Raw genomic sequence first — 17,845 nt, forward strand, 5'->3', positions numbered from 1 at the left:
ACTAAAAAAAGATAATTACAGAAGAGATCTGAAAAGAAAGAAAAAAAAAAAAGCTTCCCACAAAGAGTGATAGATACTTGGAACAAATTAGACAAAGAAACAGTGTGTGCAAACACTATTCAAGAATTTAAGAAAAAAACTTTATGCTGAGAGATACAAAGACGGGTCACCATGAGCATAGCTCCCTTCCTGTATAATACAACTAGGTAAATACAGTCACTGCCGATGCCATATGCCAGGTACATGTTTACATCTCACAACAGGATTGGTACGTAGTCTACTAGCAAATACTAAAACTTTTAAATGCATAGTCCTGGTATCTAATAATGATCTAAATGCATGCGAGAGTCTTCAAATGTCAGGTGAAATCCATTATTCATATTCAGAGCTTAAATTTGCTCATTTATCTTTTTTTTTTCCCATTTCAATGCCTGCCAAAATTGGGTGCGTCTTATGAGCCATCAAATATGGTAGTTTGTTGGATTTTCTTTGTCTCCTTTGTATATTGATACAATATTTGCAATTTCCCAATCTTGTGGTACCGTACTTTTCCTTCTTTGTGTGAGAAGTCAATTATCTTGTGTATTTTGTGTTAGTTCATCTATACATTCTTTTAATATCCAGTTCGCAATTCCATCAGGCTCATATGACTTTCTGACATCAAGGTTCTTTATTTGGTCCCTTATTTCTTTCTGTCACCATTATTTCTTTCATTTTGAGGAATATGTGAGGCCACAAGTAAGGACTAGTTGGAGGAGATAAGTCCAGTGCTTTAACTGTGGTAGATTTGGGCATAGAACTCAGGATTGTTATGCTAGGCCAAATGGACAAAGGTATAGGCAGGAAATGGGAAACAACCAAACCAGGCAGGAGATTATATGTGTAGAAGGAAACAGGAAGGAAATGGATCAAAACAGTAGATGCTATACCTGCAGTAAATACGGTCACAGGACAGAAAATTGCCCCAAGGGAAATAGAAGCAAGGGGGACACACAAGACTGGAGACAAGGAAAGGACTATAGCAAGACAAAGGAGAAGGAAGTAGCAGGGAACAAAGATAACAATTGCTGTGTAGGTGAAGGTAGGTTAGACAAGATGAAAGATACAAGAGTAAACCAAGAGTGGTTGCCTTATGTGAATGATGCCAAGATAGGCATAGAGGGAAATGCCAAGATAGGCATAGAGGGAAATGGCAAGATAGGCATAGAAGGAAATGGGAAATGCAGCCAAGGCTCTGTGAAACACAGGGGCATCCCGCACCATTGTGGGGCTAAATGTAATACCAGGATTAGAAAATAGACATAGGTCAGTTTATCATGGTATTAGCTGGAGTGACAACACCGGCACCCATAGTTAAGGTATTACTTGAAATTGGTGATTGGACAGCGGGCATTGAAATAGGAATAGCAGAACTTCCAGTGAAGGGGATAGATGTCCTCCTCAGGAATGATATAGGATAGTCCAGGATAGACTAAAGATGGTAAATGACTGTGACCAGACAATCGATGACAAATCTGACATGGAGGATCCAGTAGCAGTCATTACCAGTTCTCAGACCAAGAAGGATTGAGAGGAAGATGAACAAAATTGGAGACAGAATCAAATTCCTGTTTGAAGATATTGCAGACAAGACCCTGAAAGAATTATAAGATGAACTTAGCATGGAAGAGAAGTGGGTAGCAGCAGAGGATGTAGGAGGAGACCTGGGAGGTGATGCCTAAGCAGAAGAAATGATCCTTGAGAAACCCATAAACAGAGAGGAACTCATCTGAGTACAACAGGAGGAGCTGAAGATGTGCCAAACAGCTGAGGAGGAGCAAGAAGAAGAGGAGTACAGCAAGACAGAGTTCATTATGGAAGATGGTGTACTTCTGAGAAAATATAAAGTGCCAGAGAAGGTAAGAGGTGATGTCATTACACAAATTGTAGTTCCACAAAAGATTGGGGAGATCATGAGGCTGGCTCATGAGGATATCTGTACCCACCTTGGAGTACTTAACCATTTTTATTGACCATGTTTGTCAGATGTTAAAGAGGATAGGCAATGTATAGTGTGTCTGTTGGCCAGGAAACCTAATGACACTCCCAAGAAGGTACCCATATGCAGAGTTCCTGTCAGTGAGGAACCTTTCAGTAGAGTAGTTGTTGATTGTGTAGACCTTTCCCAAAGGCTAAGTTGGGAAGTCATTTCTGCTTACCCTTATTTGTCAATCCACACAGTATACTGAAGTGATACCCCTGTCAAACATAAAAGCAAGGACAATCACTAAGGACTTAATGTCTTACTTTAGTAAGATGGGTATACCTCGGGAAGTACAAAGCAACAGAGACACTAACTTTTTAAGTGGGATATTCAAGGAAGCCCACAAAGTCAAGAGAATCTTGAAAGGTTCCACAGAACTCTAGAACACACGATCAGAGCATTTATCTTAGTTTGAAAAGGATTAGGATGAAGGCATAGATCTGCTATTACATGCCACTAGAATAATGAACAAAGGTTCTAGGATTTTCTTTTTATCTGATGTTTGGTAGAACTCCATGAAAGCCCCTTCCCTACTTATATGAGATGATGTTGTCAAAAGATTCAAAAGGAAATACTCCTTACTCAAAGCTTGTAGGTACTAACTTCAAAAAAGTTAGAATTGGTCAGAAAAATAGCTAAGAAGAGCCTAGAAAGGTCATAAGAAGTTTACAAAGGTTATTATGATAGGAAAACTATTAAAGAGAATCTAATGTTGGAGATTGTTTTAATATCTCATCAGCGTACCTCACTGCATCCAAAATATGAAGGACCATTATAATTGCTTGAGAGAAGGGGGCGGTGATAACTCCATAATGAGAAATCTGAAGAGAAAAACAAGTGTGCAACAAGCACAGATAAACCTCTTGAAGGAATTTCAGGGTGGATTAGAGGAGCAAGCAGTGAGTGTGACTGAGATGGGACAAACTGATGGAAACTCTGATTCAGATGTTGGGAATTTAAATTTCTTTTATGATTTAGACAGGTCAGACATAAGTGAGGCATTGGAAGGATCTCTGTCATCACTAGCAGAAGAGATGTGTGAAGAAGTTCAAGCACTCCTCTGCAAGAATTCCAAGATATTTTCCTCATGCCCCACTGTTACTCAAGCCATATCACACAACGCTGTCTTAGAAGATGGAGCCAAGCCAGTGAGGCGGACCACTTACAGATTGTCACCCCAGAAGAGGATTATGGAGAAAGAAGTGAAGTAGCTTATGGATCAAGGATTAATGGAGCCTAGTATAGTCCTTGGGCTTCACCAGCTGTGTTAGTATTAAAACCTGGAGGTGGGTGGAGACTATGTGTTGATTACAGAAAGGTGGACTCTTACCATCTCCCCAGAAAAGATTATCTCATTGAGGAAGTTGCTGCTGCAAACTTTTTATCAAAGATAAATTTGATGAAGGGAGATCCCTCTTATAAGCAGAACTACCAAGATATCTGCTTTTGTTATCCCACAAGGGCACTTTTAATACAAAGTGGCCCCATTTGGAATGAAAAATAGTGGAGTGTCTTTTCAATGCCTTGTACACTGACTAGTTGAGGGACTACCAAGTGTTAGAACATACTCAGATGACAGAATTATGTTTGCTGATACATGGAATGATCATATGAATAGGTTGAAAGGTTTACTTGACAGACTGAAACAAGCCCAACTTACTATAAACCTGAAGAACAGTACCTCTGGGAAGAGCACCACTGAATATCTAGGACATCAAGTTGGCCAGAACTGCATCACACTGTTAGAACCCAGGGTGAAGGATATACAAGGTCCTGAAGACAAAATGAGGTATCAAAAGATTCATGGGCATGCTTGGATTCTATTGAAGGTACTGTCCAAACCTTGCAGAGGTAGCTGCTCCTTTAACCTGCATGCTCTCTTATAATCATTTCAGGTGGGATGAAGGTGCAGATGCAGTCATTGAAGAATGTAAAGAGCTTCTCTCACTGTCCTGTCTTGATAGCTCCAAATTATAGTAAGACCTTTAAACTTTTTTGTCATGTAGCAATACATGCTATGCTTGCTCAGGAAATGGATTGTGTCATGAGGCCCATTTTATTTATATCTCATATAATGAAAGAGTATCAAAGGAAATATCCCACCATCAAAAAGGAGGCTTTCAGCCTCATATCAGCCTTGAAGAAATTTCAAATTTTTCTCAAAAAAAAGTAGTCATGCTTAGTGACCATAACATTTTCATCTGGGGAAGGGGGATGTGTCATGATATGACACGAAGATATGTTAGTGTAATGCAGTAGCTTATGTAAATTGTTAGGTAACATTAGTCCACATATCCCTGTGAGAGTTGTTGTTGTCCCTGTGAGAGTTATATAACATTGTAACTGCCCTTACTAGCTATCTTATGGTGACAATACATAAATTGATACTTAAATTGATATTGAATTCAACCACTACTAGGCTATCTTAAGCTGGATAATGAGATATAGGACTATATTATGTAACTTATGATAAATGATCAGTAACATGAAAATTGCTGCAAAGTACACATAGGGGATTTGCAGTGAAAGGTCAAGGGTCAATACAACAAGGATGGCATATGGAAGTAGTGACATCCCAAATTGTGCTTAGTTCTTTGCAAGAAGGATTGTGTGAAGCCAGGTAAATAGGAGTATAGACTAGGCCTATAGTTACAGCAAAATGGCACCTGCCATTGACACTTGTATGTGCCCCACATATAAAAAAGGGTTGTGTGCTGTATTTACCTAGTTGTATTATATGGGAAGAGAGCTATGCTGGTAGTGACCCATCTTTGTATCTTTCAGCATCTAGTTTGTTCTTAAATTCTTGTATAGTTTTTGCACACACTGTTGCCTCATCCAATTTGTTCCAGGCATCTATCACTCTGTGTAGGAAACTATTCTTTTTCAGATCTCTTCTACAACTAACCTTTTTGAGTTTCTTTTCATGTCCTCTTGTTTTTCTCTTATTCCACTTTAATAAATCTTCTTTGTCGAGGACTTCCATCCCTTTCATAATTCTGTAAATGGCCAGTATATCTCTTCTTTTTCTTCTTTGTTCCAGGGTTGGTAGTTCCAGTTTGGACAATCTTTGTTCATATGTCAATTTGAAGAGTGTTGGTGCCATCTTTGTTGTTGCTCTTTGGATTCTTTCTAATTTCCATATATTCTTTTTTGTACTGGGTGTCCACAGTGTCGCAGTATACTCCAATCTTGGTCTTACCAGTGTGACTAATATTTTCTTTACCATTTCCTCATCCAAGTAGTCAAAGGCCACTTTCACTGATCTTAGTAAATTGAAGGTTTCTCCGACTATTTTCTTGATATGCTTGTCTGGTGACATGTCTTTGCTGATAATCACTCCTAGGTCCTTTTCTGAGCTAACTTTATTTACTTCCTTTGTACCAATTTCATATTGCCCTAGTATTCTACTCTTAATTTTTTTTCCAAACTCCATTATACTAGATTTTTTTATGCTGAAGTTCACTTCCCACTGTTGACTCCATTCCCAGATTTTTTCCAGGTCTTTCTGGAGTGATTCAGTCTTCTTCTGTACTTTCTTTAGTAGTTTTGCATAATCTGCAAAGAAGTTCATATAACATTCAACACCTTCATCCATGTCATTTATATATATGGCAAACATTATCAGAGCTAATACAGAACCTTGTAGGACTCCACTTATCATTTCTTCCCAGGTTGAGTTTTTGTCTCTAAGTACCACTCTCATTTTTCTCCTGTTCTAGAAATCTTCCATCCATTTCAATAACTTTCCTTGTACACCACCTATTATTTTGATTTTGTTTTAGCTTTTGGTGTGGTACTTTATCAAATGCTTTTTGTAAATCTAGGAAAGCACAATCACCCCATCCATCTCTTTCTTGCATTATTTCTATTAGCCTCAACTAAAAGCAAATGATTTTCCATGCCTAAAGCCAAATTGTTTTGGATTCAGTATATCATTTTCTTCTAGATGTTTAATGCATCTACTTTTGATAACTTTTTCACATATTTTTGCTGTTGTACTTGTAAGGGAGACTGGTCTATAGTTAGTCCGATTTTCCTTGTCTGCCACCTTTTATATATTGATACACTATTAGCATTTTTCCAATCTTGTGGTACTTTTCCTTCTTTGAGTGAGTAATCAATTATCTTGTATATTTTGTCTGTTAGTTCATCTATATATTCTTTTTATATCCAATTTGCAGTTCCATCCAGACCATGTGATTTTCTGACATAAAGGTTTATTATTTGGTCTCTTATTTCCTTCTGTGTCACAATTATTTCTTTCATTGGGGGAGATCTCTCTCTGTCCTTCATCCCAATTTTGTGTACTGTACTTTCAATTGTGAATACAGATTTAAAATGTTTGTTCATAATTTCAGCCATTTCTACATCTATATACTGTATTCACATTCCCTTGATGCAGTTTCACTTTCATGTTTATCTTTTAGTTTACCATTAACATACCTGTAGAATAGTTTAGGTTGGTCCTTGCATTTTTCTATTATGATATTTTCATAGTTTCTCTTTTCTTCCCTGCATATTTTTACATATACATTTCTTAGTTTGATATATATTTGCCACTTTTTTTTCCATCTTTTCCAAGTTTTATCTCTTCTATCTTTAGCCTCACTACATTTTTTGTTGTACCAGCACTTAATCTCTTCACTCCGGGGCACATCGCACATCTGGCAGCATTAGCTGCCCGACGTGCGATGTTGCGTCATAATAATCGCATTATAAAAAATAAAGTCAGTGCTCAATCGTTCGTTCTCTTTCACCCGTGAATTTTGATAACCATAGAAAATATGATGAAGCCAGTTTAGAGAGAATGGAGGTTACATAGGTACGACTACAATAAATATAATCAAGATGCCGACGTCGGCATCATCCCGTACCCACTTGCTCCTCATGCCACCTACGTAGGCGTCACCGTATGGAAGTGGTTAATGTACCCCCTTTCTTGCTTCTGCTTTGGTACATATTTGTCTATTCCCTCTTTATAAATTCCTCTTAATATGTTCCATTTCTCTTCCATCTTTGTTTCTTCATTTAAGAAGTTTTCCCAATTTACATTTTGAAAGAATTTTCAGTTTCTCAAAATTCATTTTGATGTACATTAATCTTCCTTTTCTATGTTTCTCATTTTTTCTCAAATAAATTTGTTCTTTTAGTTTGAACTCAATTAATATGTGGTCACTCTTCCCAATTGATGTCTTGTATTCCCTTTTATCCACAATTTCAGGCTCTGATGTAAATATTAAATCTAGTCTTGATGGTTCTTCATTGTTTCTATATCTGGTATTTTCCTTTACCCACTGAGTCATTGTGTACTCAATGGTCATATTCAGTATTATATTTCCCCAATTGTCTTCTCCACCGTTCACTCATTTTTTCCCCAACATATTTACTTTGAGTTAAAGTCACCCATAATTACTGTTTCTTCCTTTCAGTAATTCAATTAATGCATCCTTTGTGTCTTCCAACATTTTGGAATGATCACTCTCTGTCCAAGAATGTGTTTTTGGGGGCACAAATATTACTACAAATTTTCTACTTTTCATGTCACTATTTTCAACTTTTTATCATAATCAACTCCACATAATTTTTTCCTTCTCTTATCTTTGTCACATTTAAGCCTTAGTCAAAAACATGACTCCACCCTGTTTCTACTTTCTATTTTTCATCCAGTGGTTACATAGACCTTGTCCCACAGTATTAGGTGGTAGTGGACCTTTTAATTTCATCTCCACAATTCCCATTATGTCTGGTTTCTCTACTGCCAGATAGTCACTTAATTTTAGTCCTTAAATCATGCCATCTATGTTGGTACACATTATTTTTAATTTTTTCCTTTCTCCTTTTTCATTACTTTTTTTATATATACCATTTTCTCAGATAGTCACTTAATTTGTTTAGTCCTGAAATCATGCCATCTATGTTGGTACACATTATTTTTAAACACTATTTGCCAGCTTGCTGTTTTTATAGTACACCTGCTATCATTTGAGACCTTAGTGTGATTTTTAGTAGTCTATATTTTTTTCTTTATAGTATTGTCCAATCCTATGTAATTCTATTACTTTGTCCATTACTTGTCCTTCCTCTTGTATCTTCTCCAGAATTTCTTTTGGAATTTCTTTCTCTTTTTCTCTTTGGTATCTAGGTACATTGTTTTTCTTTAATATCATAAACTACAATGCATTTTTTTTATACACTGTCTCTGACCCAATTATCTTTTTCCTTAATTACTTTAATTACCATTTCTTTAGCATTTTCTTCCACTTTTTGCTGTACTATTTCTTTAAAGAAGGTTGTAGAAGAGAAGCGAGCTTTCACAGATTGGTTACAATATAGGACGAGGGAGTCATATGAGAGGTACAAAGAAAAGAGAAGTAAAGCAAAAGGTAAAGGAGGCAAAGAGGAGAGCAGATGTGAAGTGGGGTAAGAGTATGACAGAAAATTTTGAAAGTAATAAAAAGATGTTTTGGAAAGAAATTAAGAGAGGAAGAGGAGGCGAATCAAGTAGAGAAGAAAAGGTAAAAGGTACAGATGGAGAGATGATAATGGAAGAGAAGGCAGTAAGGGGAAGATGGGCAGAATATTTTAGGGAGTTGCTAAATATGAAGGAGGATAGGGAGGGAAAGATAGCTGCAGTGGGAAATGCTAAGAAAATGAGAGTGATGAGTGAGGAAAATGGAGGAGGAATAAGGAAGGATGAAGTGAAGGCAGTTGTTAAGATGATGAAAGCAGGTAAGGCACCTGGTCTGGATGGATGCCATGCAGAATGTCTAAAGAAAGGAGGTACAGTGATGGTGGACTGGCTGATGAGGTTATTTAATGTTTGCTGGAGAGAGGGTAGAGTGCCAGAGGACTGGAGGAGTGCCTGTATAGTTCCACTTTACAAGGGAAAAGGGGACAAGTGTGAATGTAGTAGTTTCAGAGGGATTAGCTTGTTAAGTGTAGTTGGGAAGGCTTATGGGAGGATCTTGATTGAGAGGATTAGGAGAGGAACAGAGGGAGTAATTGGTGAGGAACAGTGTGGATTTAGGACGGGTAGAGGATGTGTAGATCAGATCTTTGTGGTAAGACAAATATGTGAGAAAGCTATAGGAAAGGGGAAGGATGTTTTTTGGGCTTTTATGGATCTGGAAAAGGCTTACAATAGGGTGGACAGAAAGGCACTGTGGGAGGTTATGCAGATATATGGGATAGGAGGAAAGCTTCTGGGAGCAGTCAAGAGTTTTTATGAGAGTAGTAGAGCTTGTGTCAGGATTAGAAATGGAGAGAGTGAGTGGTTTGAGGTAAAGGTGGGACTTCGTCAAGGATGCGTTATGTCGCCCTGGCTGTTCAACTTATACATGGATGGGGTGGTGCGAGAGGTAAATGCAAGGGTAGTGGGTCAGGGATTGGAGATGGTTAAAGAGGGTGGAGAAAAGTGGGAGGTGAGCCAGCTGTTGTTTGCAGACAACACTGCGCTTGTGGCAGGATCAGAGGAGGAACTGAGGAGGTTGGTGACAGAGTTTGGGAGAGTATGTGATAGAAGAAAGCTAAAGATAAATGTGGGTAAAAGTAAGGTGATGAGATGTACAAGGGATGAAAGTGGCAGTAGACTGGAAGTGAGCATTAAGGGAGAGCGACTGGAGGAAGTGGATAGTTTTAGATACTTGGGTGCAAATGTGGCAGGAAAAGGTGGAGTGAAGGTGGAGGTAGAATGTAGATTGAGAGAAGCGAGTAAATGCCTTGGTGGATTGAAGAGTGTAATGAGGAATAGACATTTGGAAATGGATGCTAAGAGGAGACTGTATAAAGGAGTGATTGTGCCAACAGCACTGTATGGGGCAGAAACTTGGAACATAAGAGAGGAAGAGAGGAGTTTGAATGTGTTTGAGATGAGGTGTCTGAGAAGTATGATGGGGGTTACTAGGCTGGATAGAGTGAGAAATGAGGAGGTGAGGAGAAGAACGGGGGTGGAAAGGGTGTTGGGAGATAGGGTTGATGAAAGAGTATTAGGATGGTTTGGACACATGGAAAGAATGAGTGAAGAAAGACTAGTAAAAGAGGTATGGAAAGCAGATGTGGAGGGAGTGAACATGAGGGGACGTCCTAGGATGAGGTGGATGGATGGGGTGAAGGGGGCTTTGGGGAAGAGGGGAATGTCTGTTGAGGAAAGGACGGGAGAGGACAGAAGACAGGGGTGAATGGAGAATGGTTGTATATGGATGATGTGATGCATGAGGTGAAATGGGGGTGGGGGTGAGGTAGTATGTGTGAGCAAAATTTGACGCAGCCCGAAGGGAGTTCTCCCCGTCTTCTCCTTTTATGCATGGGGGGCCGGAGAGGGGGGGGTCACCGATTTAATGAAGCGGCCTTGCTGTGGATGTGCTGTGTCTTGTGACGCTGCTTCTGACCCAGGGCAGTGGACAAGGTGCAGGGATGACCCGTCATCCAGGAGGTGCTCAGATAAGAGGGAGGGTGGAGCGGTGTGGAGTGTATTCAGGGATGGAATGGGTGGGAATGATTTTATGCCTTTTCCTTTTTGGCTACCTCCCTTGTAAGGGGGAAAAAGCCTTGGAATATGTATGTATTTCTTTAAAAGTTATTTTATTTCCTTATTCCATTTTCCATTGATTTTTTATTTCTTGAAGATCTGTCTCTAATTGTGTCTCCAACTTTCTTGGTCACTGCTTGTATTTGTTCTTTCATTTCTTTTTTCAAAGCCTCATTTTTTTTTTATCTTCATTTTTCATTCTTTTGTTTTCACTTTTGACCATGCTTAATTCTTTTTTAAGATCATTAAGCTCCCTGTTAGTCTCAGCATTAGCTCTTTTTAGTTGGTTCACCTCTCTGTACATTGCCCTTTATTCAGCTTTCAGATCCATTAGTTCCTCTATCAATTCTGCAATCTCCTGATTTCTTAGGACATTTTTATATCTAGATTCTCTTTCCAATTCTAAATCTCTACCTAGTATTCCACATTCTATTATAAACCCTGAAAATATATTATCAAACCTTTGAGTAGATATCAGGGTATCAATAATACAACGGGTCACCACGAGCATAGCTCCCTTCCTGTATAATACAACTAAGTAAATACAAGATTTTTTAGGTATGACGCCCAATGGTGATTCCACTCTGCTTACATCCAATCTTCTTTTTGTTGGTTCACTTTTTCATCTTTCTCCATTTTAAGTATTTAACAATGTTGAATTTACTCTATTTTATCATTTCGGTCACTCAATAAACACAACTCTCTTTCCTGAATGTATATACAAGCTAGGTATTTCCTGCCTATGCCCTCGTTCACACCCTTTATATCTTGCAAGTTCACTCTGTACATAATTTATATTATGTAAATAAAGTAGTTATATTTTGCATTTCACCTTTATTTCATATCCAGTGTAAGAAAGAAAATTTCTCAATTGCATAAAGCATGCTGGCAATCGGATTGACAGAACTGATTGAATTGTGACCAGGTTTAATATAGCAAATCAAAAACAACATGCCAGATCATGACAATATATATAAAATTACCTGCCCCCAGCACCCCACAGCATATCCATAATAAAAGATGTACACTCAATTATAAAATAAGAACTCCAATCTCAAAACAATTATGAATTATTCTATTACAACTGTGTTCAGGTTACTATCCCAGCATTAAATCAGTTAAATACCACCACAGAACTGTCCCAAACAAACTGCCCCAAATAACAAAATATAAAGCACAGATTCTACATTGCAATATCCCTATCCAGACAACACAAAACCTCTTCTATGAGGATTTGTGGGCCAAAGCACTGCCATAGTTAGTTACCCAGGGGCTGTGGCTCTCCTGCAAGGAAGACCTGGAGTATCGAAATAATCAACACATATGGGTGAGAACCGACAACAGGCAACACATTGTCAAAGAGCATTAATAACATCCACTAAACATGTGACATAGTATTAATGGTTGGATGGGACTAAACGGCAAGCACTATGATGGTCCATATAGAAAATCTACAATTAGGTCTTAAGAAAAAAAAAAAAGAGAGACAAACATCAGTGATATTCAAAGAAAAAAATATGTTGACCACTATAAAAAAAAAAAAAAAAAAAAAAAAAAAAATAATAATAATAATAATAATAATAATAATAACAGCAATAATAAAAAATACATAAATCATTTTGACATCTAGGCAGTGCATATTGGTACATCAACAACAGAAATAACAAGAATAACAATTTCAAAGAACATTTTTATCTGAAACATCTAAGAAAAAACAAGTTCAACTTTAGGGCAAGGTTCTCCTTCACTATTGAAAAAGTACCACACAGCTGAATAAAATTAGTTTAGCATTAGCCTGAATAGAATAAATATCCTTTAGTACAGATGTTTATAAATGAGGAAGGTTTAACCCCATTCCTAGTCAACAAGTAATATCAAGCTGAATAAATTGGCCAATGTTAGCCATACTAACCTGGTACAGATGTGGTATGGGGCTATCAAATGTACATCTGGTCAACTGTTTTATATGGATGCAAGACCTAAACAATCACCATAACCAAAGAGGATGACAATAACAAGCAGCGGAAATGTAGTTCCTCAGACATATGCCAAGAATAGTATGGCAAGTAAGATGATAAATGTGAGGTGATAAGACATGCAAATAAAGACAAATTAACCACATATAAAAGACAAACAGCAATAATCCATAGATGTGATAAAAGAATATGAGCTGAAGAATCTTGCAACAACAGGTATGACTGAAAGGAGGGCACATGGACGATAGGGACAAAAATACTCTGACAGGATACAACAGAGCCTGAACAGACAGTACATAGCAACAGACCTTTACACATGGTGACTGATCAGTGGAGATGGTGGGAAATGATAGCCTACGTCTCAGACTCAGCACCTGGGTAAGTAAGGCAAGGTAAGGTACATTTTCTAGCCAACAACCATCTATTTCATGCTCAAATTGCTATCATAATGTTCCATGTGAACAGATTTACTGTCTAAAAACTAAGGTAATAGGGATAAAAACCTTATACAATCATCAGTGCTGTGTTCTGATGCATTTCAAGCTCTGGTAAGACTATAATTTGCCCAGTCACCTCACAATTTTTGTTCAACAAACTTAATATGTTCACCAACCATATACATGAAGAAAACATCATACTTCCTAACTTCCAGCACCAATTATCACCATGTTTTGGTATCTATCTGGTAATGTTTTTGAACGAAAAATTCGTACTGGAAATACCTCTGTTTTCAAACAAAATTTCAATTCTCGAACGATGCTGACATGTGGCCACTGACAAAATGTAAACAGTTCTCTGTTGACCGCTGAGCTGAATAGTTGCACTGTGCTTTCGTTACCAATTTTATTGCATTCAGCATTTATTTTTCCTACACTAGCCCTCAGTCATGGCTCCAAAAAAGACAAAAAGTGATAATGGTCAAGGAAAAAGAAAAGTTGTGAGAAAAACAATCGAAGTGAAGAGAGAAATCGCAAATCACGAAAATGGCGTACGTGTATCTGATCTTGCTGTGCAGTATGATATGGCAAAGTCTACAATTTGCACTATCCTCAAGAATAATGAAGTGATAAAATCAGCTGATGTTGCAAAAGGAGTGACCTTCATTAGTAAACAAAGACCGCAAATACTTGAGGTGGAAAAGTTGTTGCTTGTTTATATGAGAAACAGTTAGTGGGTGATAGTATCTCTGAAGCATTTATATGTGAGAAAGCATTAGCAATTTACAATGATCTAGTAAAGAAAAGCCCTGGTACAAGTGCTGATGATTTTGTATTTAAAGCAAGTCGAGGATGGTTTGAAAAATTTAAGAACAGAAGTGAAATTCACAGTGTAGTTAGGCATGGTGAGGCGGCGAGTTCAAACAAGGAAATGGCTGAAAAATTGTGGTTGAGTTTGGTGACTTTATAAAGAAGGTTTTCTCCCCAACAGGTATTTAATGCTGATGAAACTGGATTATTCTGGAAAAAATTGCCAAAAAGAACCTATATCACTAAGGAGGAAAAATCGCTGCCTGGGCACAAGCCAATGAAAGACAGACTCACTCTTCTGCTGTGCAGTAATGCAAGTGGTGATTTCAAGGTCAAACCATTGCTAGTGTATCATTCTGATAATCCAAGAGTTTTCAAAAGAAATAATGTTATGAAAAGTAAATTGCCTGTAATGTGGCAAGCTAATACAAAGGCTTGGGTGACAAGAGAATTTTTTACAGATTGGATTCATGAGGTTCTTGCCCCAAGTGTTAGAAAATACTTGCAAGAAAAAAAATTGCCACTAAAATGCCTTCTTGTGTTGGATAATGCTCCTGCTCACCCTCCAGGTTTGGAGGATGACTTAGTTGGTGAGTCTGATTTTATTATGGTCAAATTCCTGCCTCCTAACACAAAACCTCTAATCTAACCTATGGATCAACAGGTCATAGCTAACTTTAAGAAACATTACACTACAGCTATGTTTCGTAAGTGTTTCCAAGTTACTAATGACACTCAGTTAACTTTGGGAGAATTTTGGAAAGACCATTTCAATATCCTGAGTTGTGTTAATCTTATTGATAATGCATGGAACCAAGTGAGTACTAGAACCACGAATTCACCATGGCAGAACCTTTGGCCAGGCTGTGTTTCAGAGAGAGATCTTTGAGGGGTTTGAAACTGCTGGATCTGCTGCTGCTGTCGAGGACAATGCTATTGTTGAAGAGATTGTTTCTATGGGAAAAAGTATGGGCTTGGAGGTCGACAGTGAAAATATTGAAGAGCTGGAAGACCACAATACTGAACTTCCCACTGAAGAGCTTGTACACCTTCAAAATGAACAGCAAAAGAAATTGGCTGAGGAACAGTCTTCTGAGGAGGAGGAAAGAGCTGAAGATATGCCAAGTTCTTTAATCAAAGAAATTTGTGCTAAATGGGGTGATGTTCAAAATTTTGTAGAAAAATACCACCCAGACACTGTGGTAGCACATAGAGCAGTAAATCTTTTAAATGACAATGTCATGTCACATTTCAGAAAATCTTTACAGCGCAGGCTAAAACAACAAACATTGGAAAGGTTTTTAGTGAAAGACAAAAGGAAAGAAACCCAGAGAAATTTACCTGAGCCAAAGAGAAGAGACACCCAAACAAAAATCACCAGAAGTTTTTATGGAAGGGGATTCCCCTTCCAAGCAATAACTCGCCCCTTTCCCTCCCTCATCTCCATCCACCTATGCCATCACATCGCAGCCAAAAGGGTACAGTACATACATTACATAATAACTGTACAGTGTTGCTTTGTCATTAAATTTACTTTTGTTATGTTTTTTGTTTGATTTACACTTTCATTCTATTTATGATATATAAAGTGTAATTAGATAAATAAGCATTCATCTGGTGCTTGGGAATGAATTAATCTCTTTTACATTATTCGTAATGGGAAAATATGATTCGGTTTTCGTACAATTTGGTTTTAGAACAGATTTTTGGAACGAATTATGTTTGAAAACAAAAGTTTGACTTTATTTTCATTCCACTCCCATTATTTTTCTAAGATGATCTTCATTGTGAACACTAAATCTGTAGTCCCTCTCCCTGGTTTAAATCCATGTTGCCAGTTTCTCAGTTTCTCTTCAGTAATGTTTGTCAGTCTTCTTTCCAATATTCTTCTGAATAATTTCCCTGCATGTGATAAAAGTGAAATCCCTTTGTAATTTCTGCAGTTTAGTTTATCCCCTTTCTTGAAAATAGGCCACACTATAGCAGTTTCTCAGTCCTCTAGAACTTTTTCAAATCTCCATGCTTTATTGATCTTTCTTAACCATTCTCCTAACTCCAGTCCCCCTGACATGAAAATTTCGATTGGTATCTCATTATCTGCTCATGCCTTTCCATTTTTCATCTTCTTCATAGCTCCTAATATTTCCCCTGTGCTTATTCCATCCATGTTGATTTCCTGCTGTTGGCCTTCATCCACTTCTTCATACTCAACCTCTCCTTCTACATTTAAAAGTTCTTCAAAATATTCTGACCACCTTTCAACAATGTGTTCTGGTTCTAGTATGATGTTACCATCCTTATCCTTCACTGCATATGTAACGTCCTCATTACTTTTCCTATAATTTTTTGCCATGCTATACAACAGATTCTTTGTTCCTTTACTGTCCTCCACTTCATCCTTTCTAATGTTAATCCACACATCTTCTTTTGCTTTTTGTTTCATCCTCTCACAAGCTTTACTTTCCCACAAACGTTTCTCTATCTCCTTGTTGTCTCGTTTTTGTCCATTTCCTAAATGCATTAATTTTCTTATCCTGAGGATTCCACCATGCTGTACACTTCTTTGTCCCATACTTTACTTTAATTTCTGCTACTTCTGTGGATTTAAGGACACTTTCTTTTAGGTATTTCCAGTCCTCATCAACATGTTGTTCATCTTCCTCCATTAGTGCTTTCTCTGTTATTTTCTTTCTTAAATTTTCTTTAGCCTCACCTGATTTTAAATTTTCTACTTTCAATCTTCTGATCTTTTTTTTCCTTTTTAATTTCTGTAACTTTATCTTTGCTAAAACCATCCTATGATCAGAATCTAATGAAACTGATGGTATTGCTTTCACATCAACAAATAAGTTTTTGTTGTTTGTTACAAACAAATCTATCATTGACAAATCTGTCTACCATTGCAGGGTCTCATTCCATCTATACCACATCCATTTTTGACTCAACCTGTGCAGATAATACATATTCATTATCGAAAGCATATTACTCACACAGAAATCTATCCCTCTCATACCATCTGCATTCCTGTTTCTAACACTAAATGCCCCCAAAACATTCTCTATACCTTCTCTCTCTACTCCTACATGCCCGTTCCAACCTCCTAGAATGATGACATTATTCCTGTATTTCATAGTATTGTACATTTCCTGTAGCTTGGTGTAAAACTCTTCTATGGGTCTTCCTTGCTGAGGGGCATATACCATGATGAAACTAATTCGTTTCAGTTCCACATCTAATGACACATTCATTATTCTTTCATTTTTGTAAATTATGTGATCTACTCTCCCCCCAAAGATGGATTCAACACAAAGCCAACTCCATGTCTTCCTTCTTCGTTTCCTTTAAAGATGTATTTACAGTCTTCGTGAATTCTCCTCTGACCTTCATTTTTTGTTCTCATTTCACACACTCCTTACATGTCCACATTTCTCTCCATCATGAACACTATCTACACCTTGTCCTTCATTGTTGACAAGTTATTAGTTGCAACTCTTAAATTTTTGTTCTATAATCCTGTCCCAAAGGGTCGCCGGTTCATCGTGTTTGTTGTCTGATTCCGAGGCTCAATTTGCATTTCTTGAGTGATAATTCATCCATCAGTGGCCCGCTGAACCTATCCTGGCTTCTTCAAGACTGAAAATTAGTACCATCTGAAGCTCACTCCCTTTCAGTTACAGCTTTGTAACCACCAAAACCCAAGAAAAAGCAATGGTAGGAACAAGCTGCCGCACCTCTTCACAGTTCGCAGTCTCTTGTCCAAATGGATGGTACCCTTGGGCCACCATACTTCTTAAACACTTAATTTCAAATACATTTACATTCTCTTTTCTGCCTCCCTTAAATCTAAGTATCTGCCCCATACAGTGTTGTAGCCACAATCATTCCTTCATACAGTCTTCTCTTCACAGCCATCTCCAGATACCTATTTCTCATGACACTTTTCATTCCTCCAAAAGACATTTACTCACTTTCCTCACTCTACAGCTTACTTCCACCCTCTCCCTTTCAACATTTCATTACTTTGCTTTTAGCCACATTTACTTTCAATTTCCTCCTATAACATACCTTC

The 17,845-nt window shown here is 37.7% G+C and overlaps 1 protein-coding gene across 2 annotated transcripts in view; it reads right to left on the bottom strand.

Annotated features, from left to right (window-relative positions):
* LOC143032886 (pleckstrin homology domain-containing family F member 2-like) overlaps positions 1–17,845 on the bottom strand; it is a 215,611-nt gene that overhangs the window by 154,729 nt on the left and 43,037 nt on the right. Inside the window, exon 2 of one of the 2 annotated variants that reach the window (XM_076198102.1) lies at positions 12,838–12,903. The exons of the other annotated variant lie outside the window; for it this stretch is intronic. Coding sequence (XP_076054217.1) covers positions 12,838–12,847 — 10 coding nt within the window. The 5' untranslated portion in view covers positions 12,848–12,903. The remainder of the gene's footprint in view (positions 1–12,837; positions 12,904–17,845) is intronic. 2 annotated transcript variants of the gene reach the window in all.

This window comes from Oratosquilla oratoria, chromosome 14, assembly GCF_046742065.1.
Source record: "Oratosquilla oratoria isolate Oo_2021 chromosome 14, ASM4674206v1, whole genome shotgun sequence".
NCBI classification, from domain to species: Eukaryota; Metazoa; Arthropoda; class Malacostraca; order Stomatopoda; family Squillidae; genus Oratosquilla; species Oratosquilla oratoria.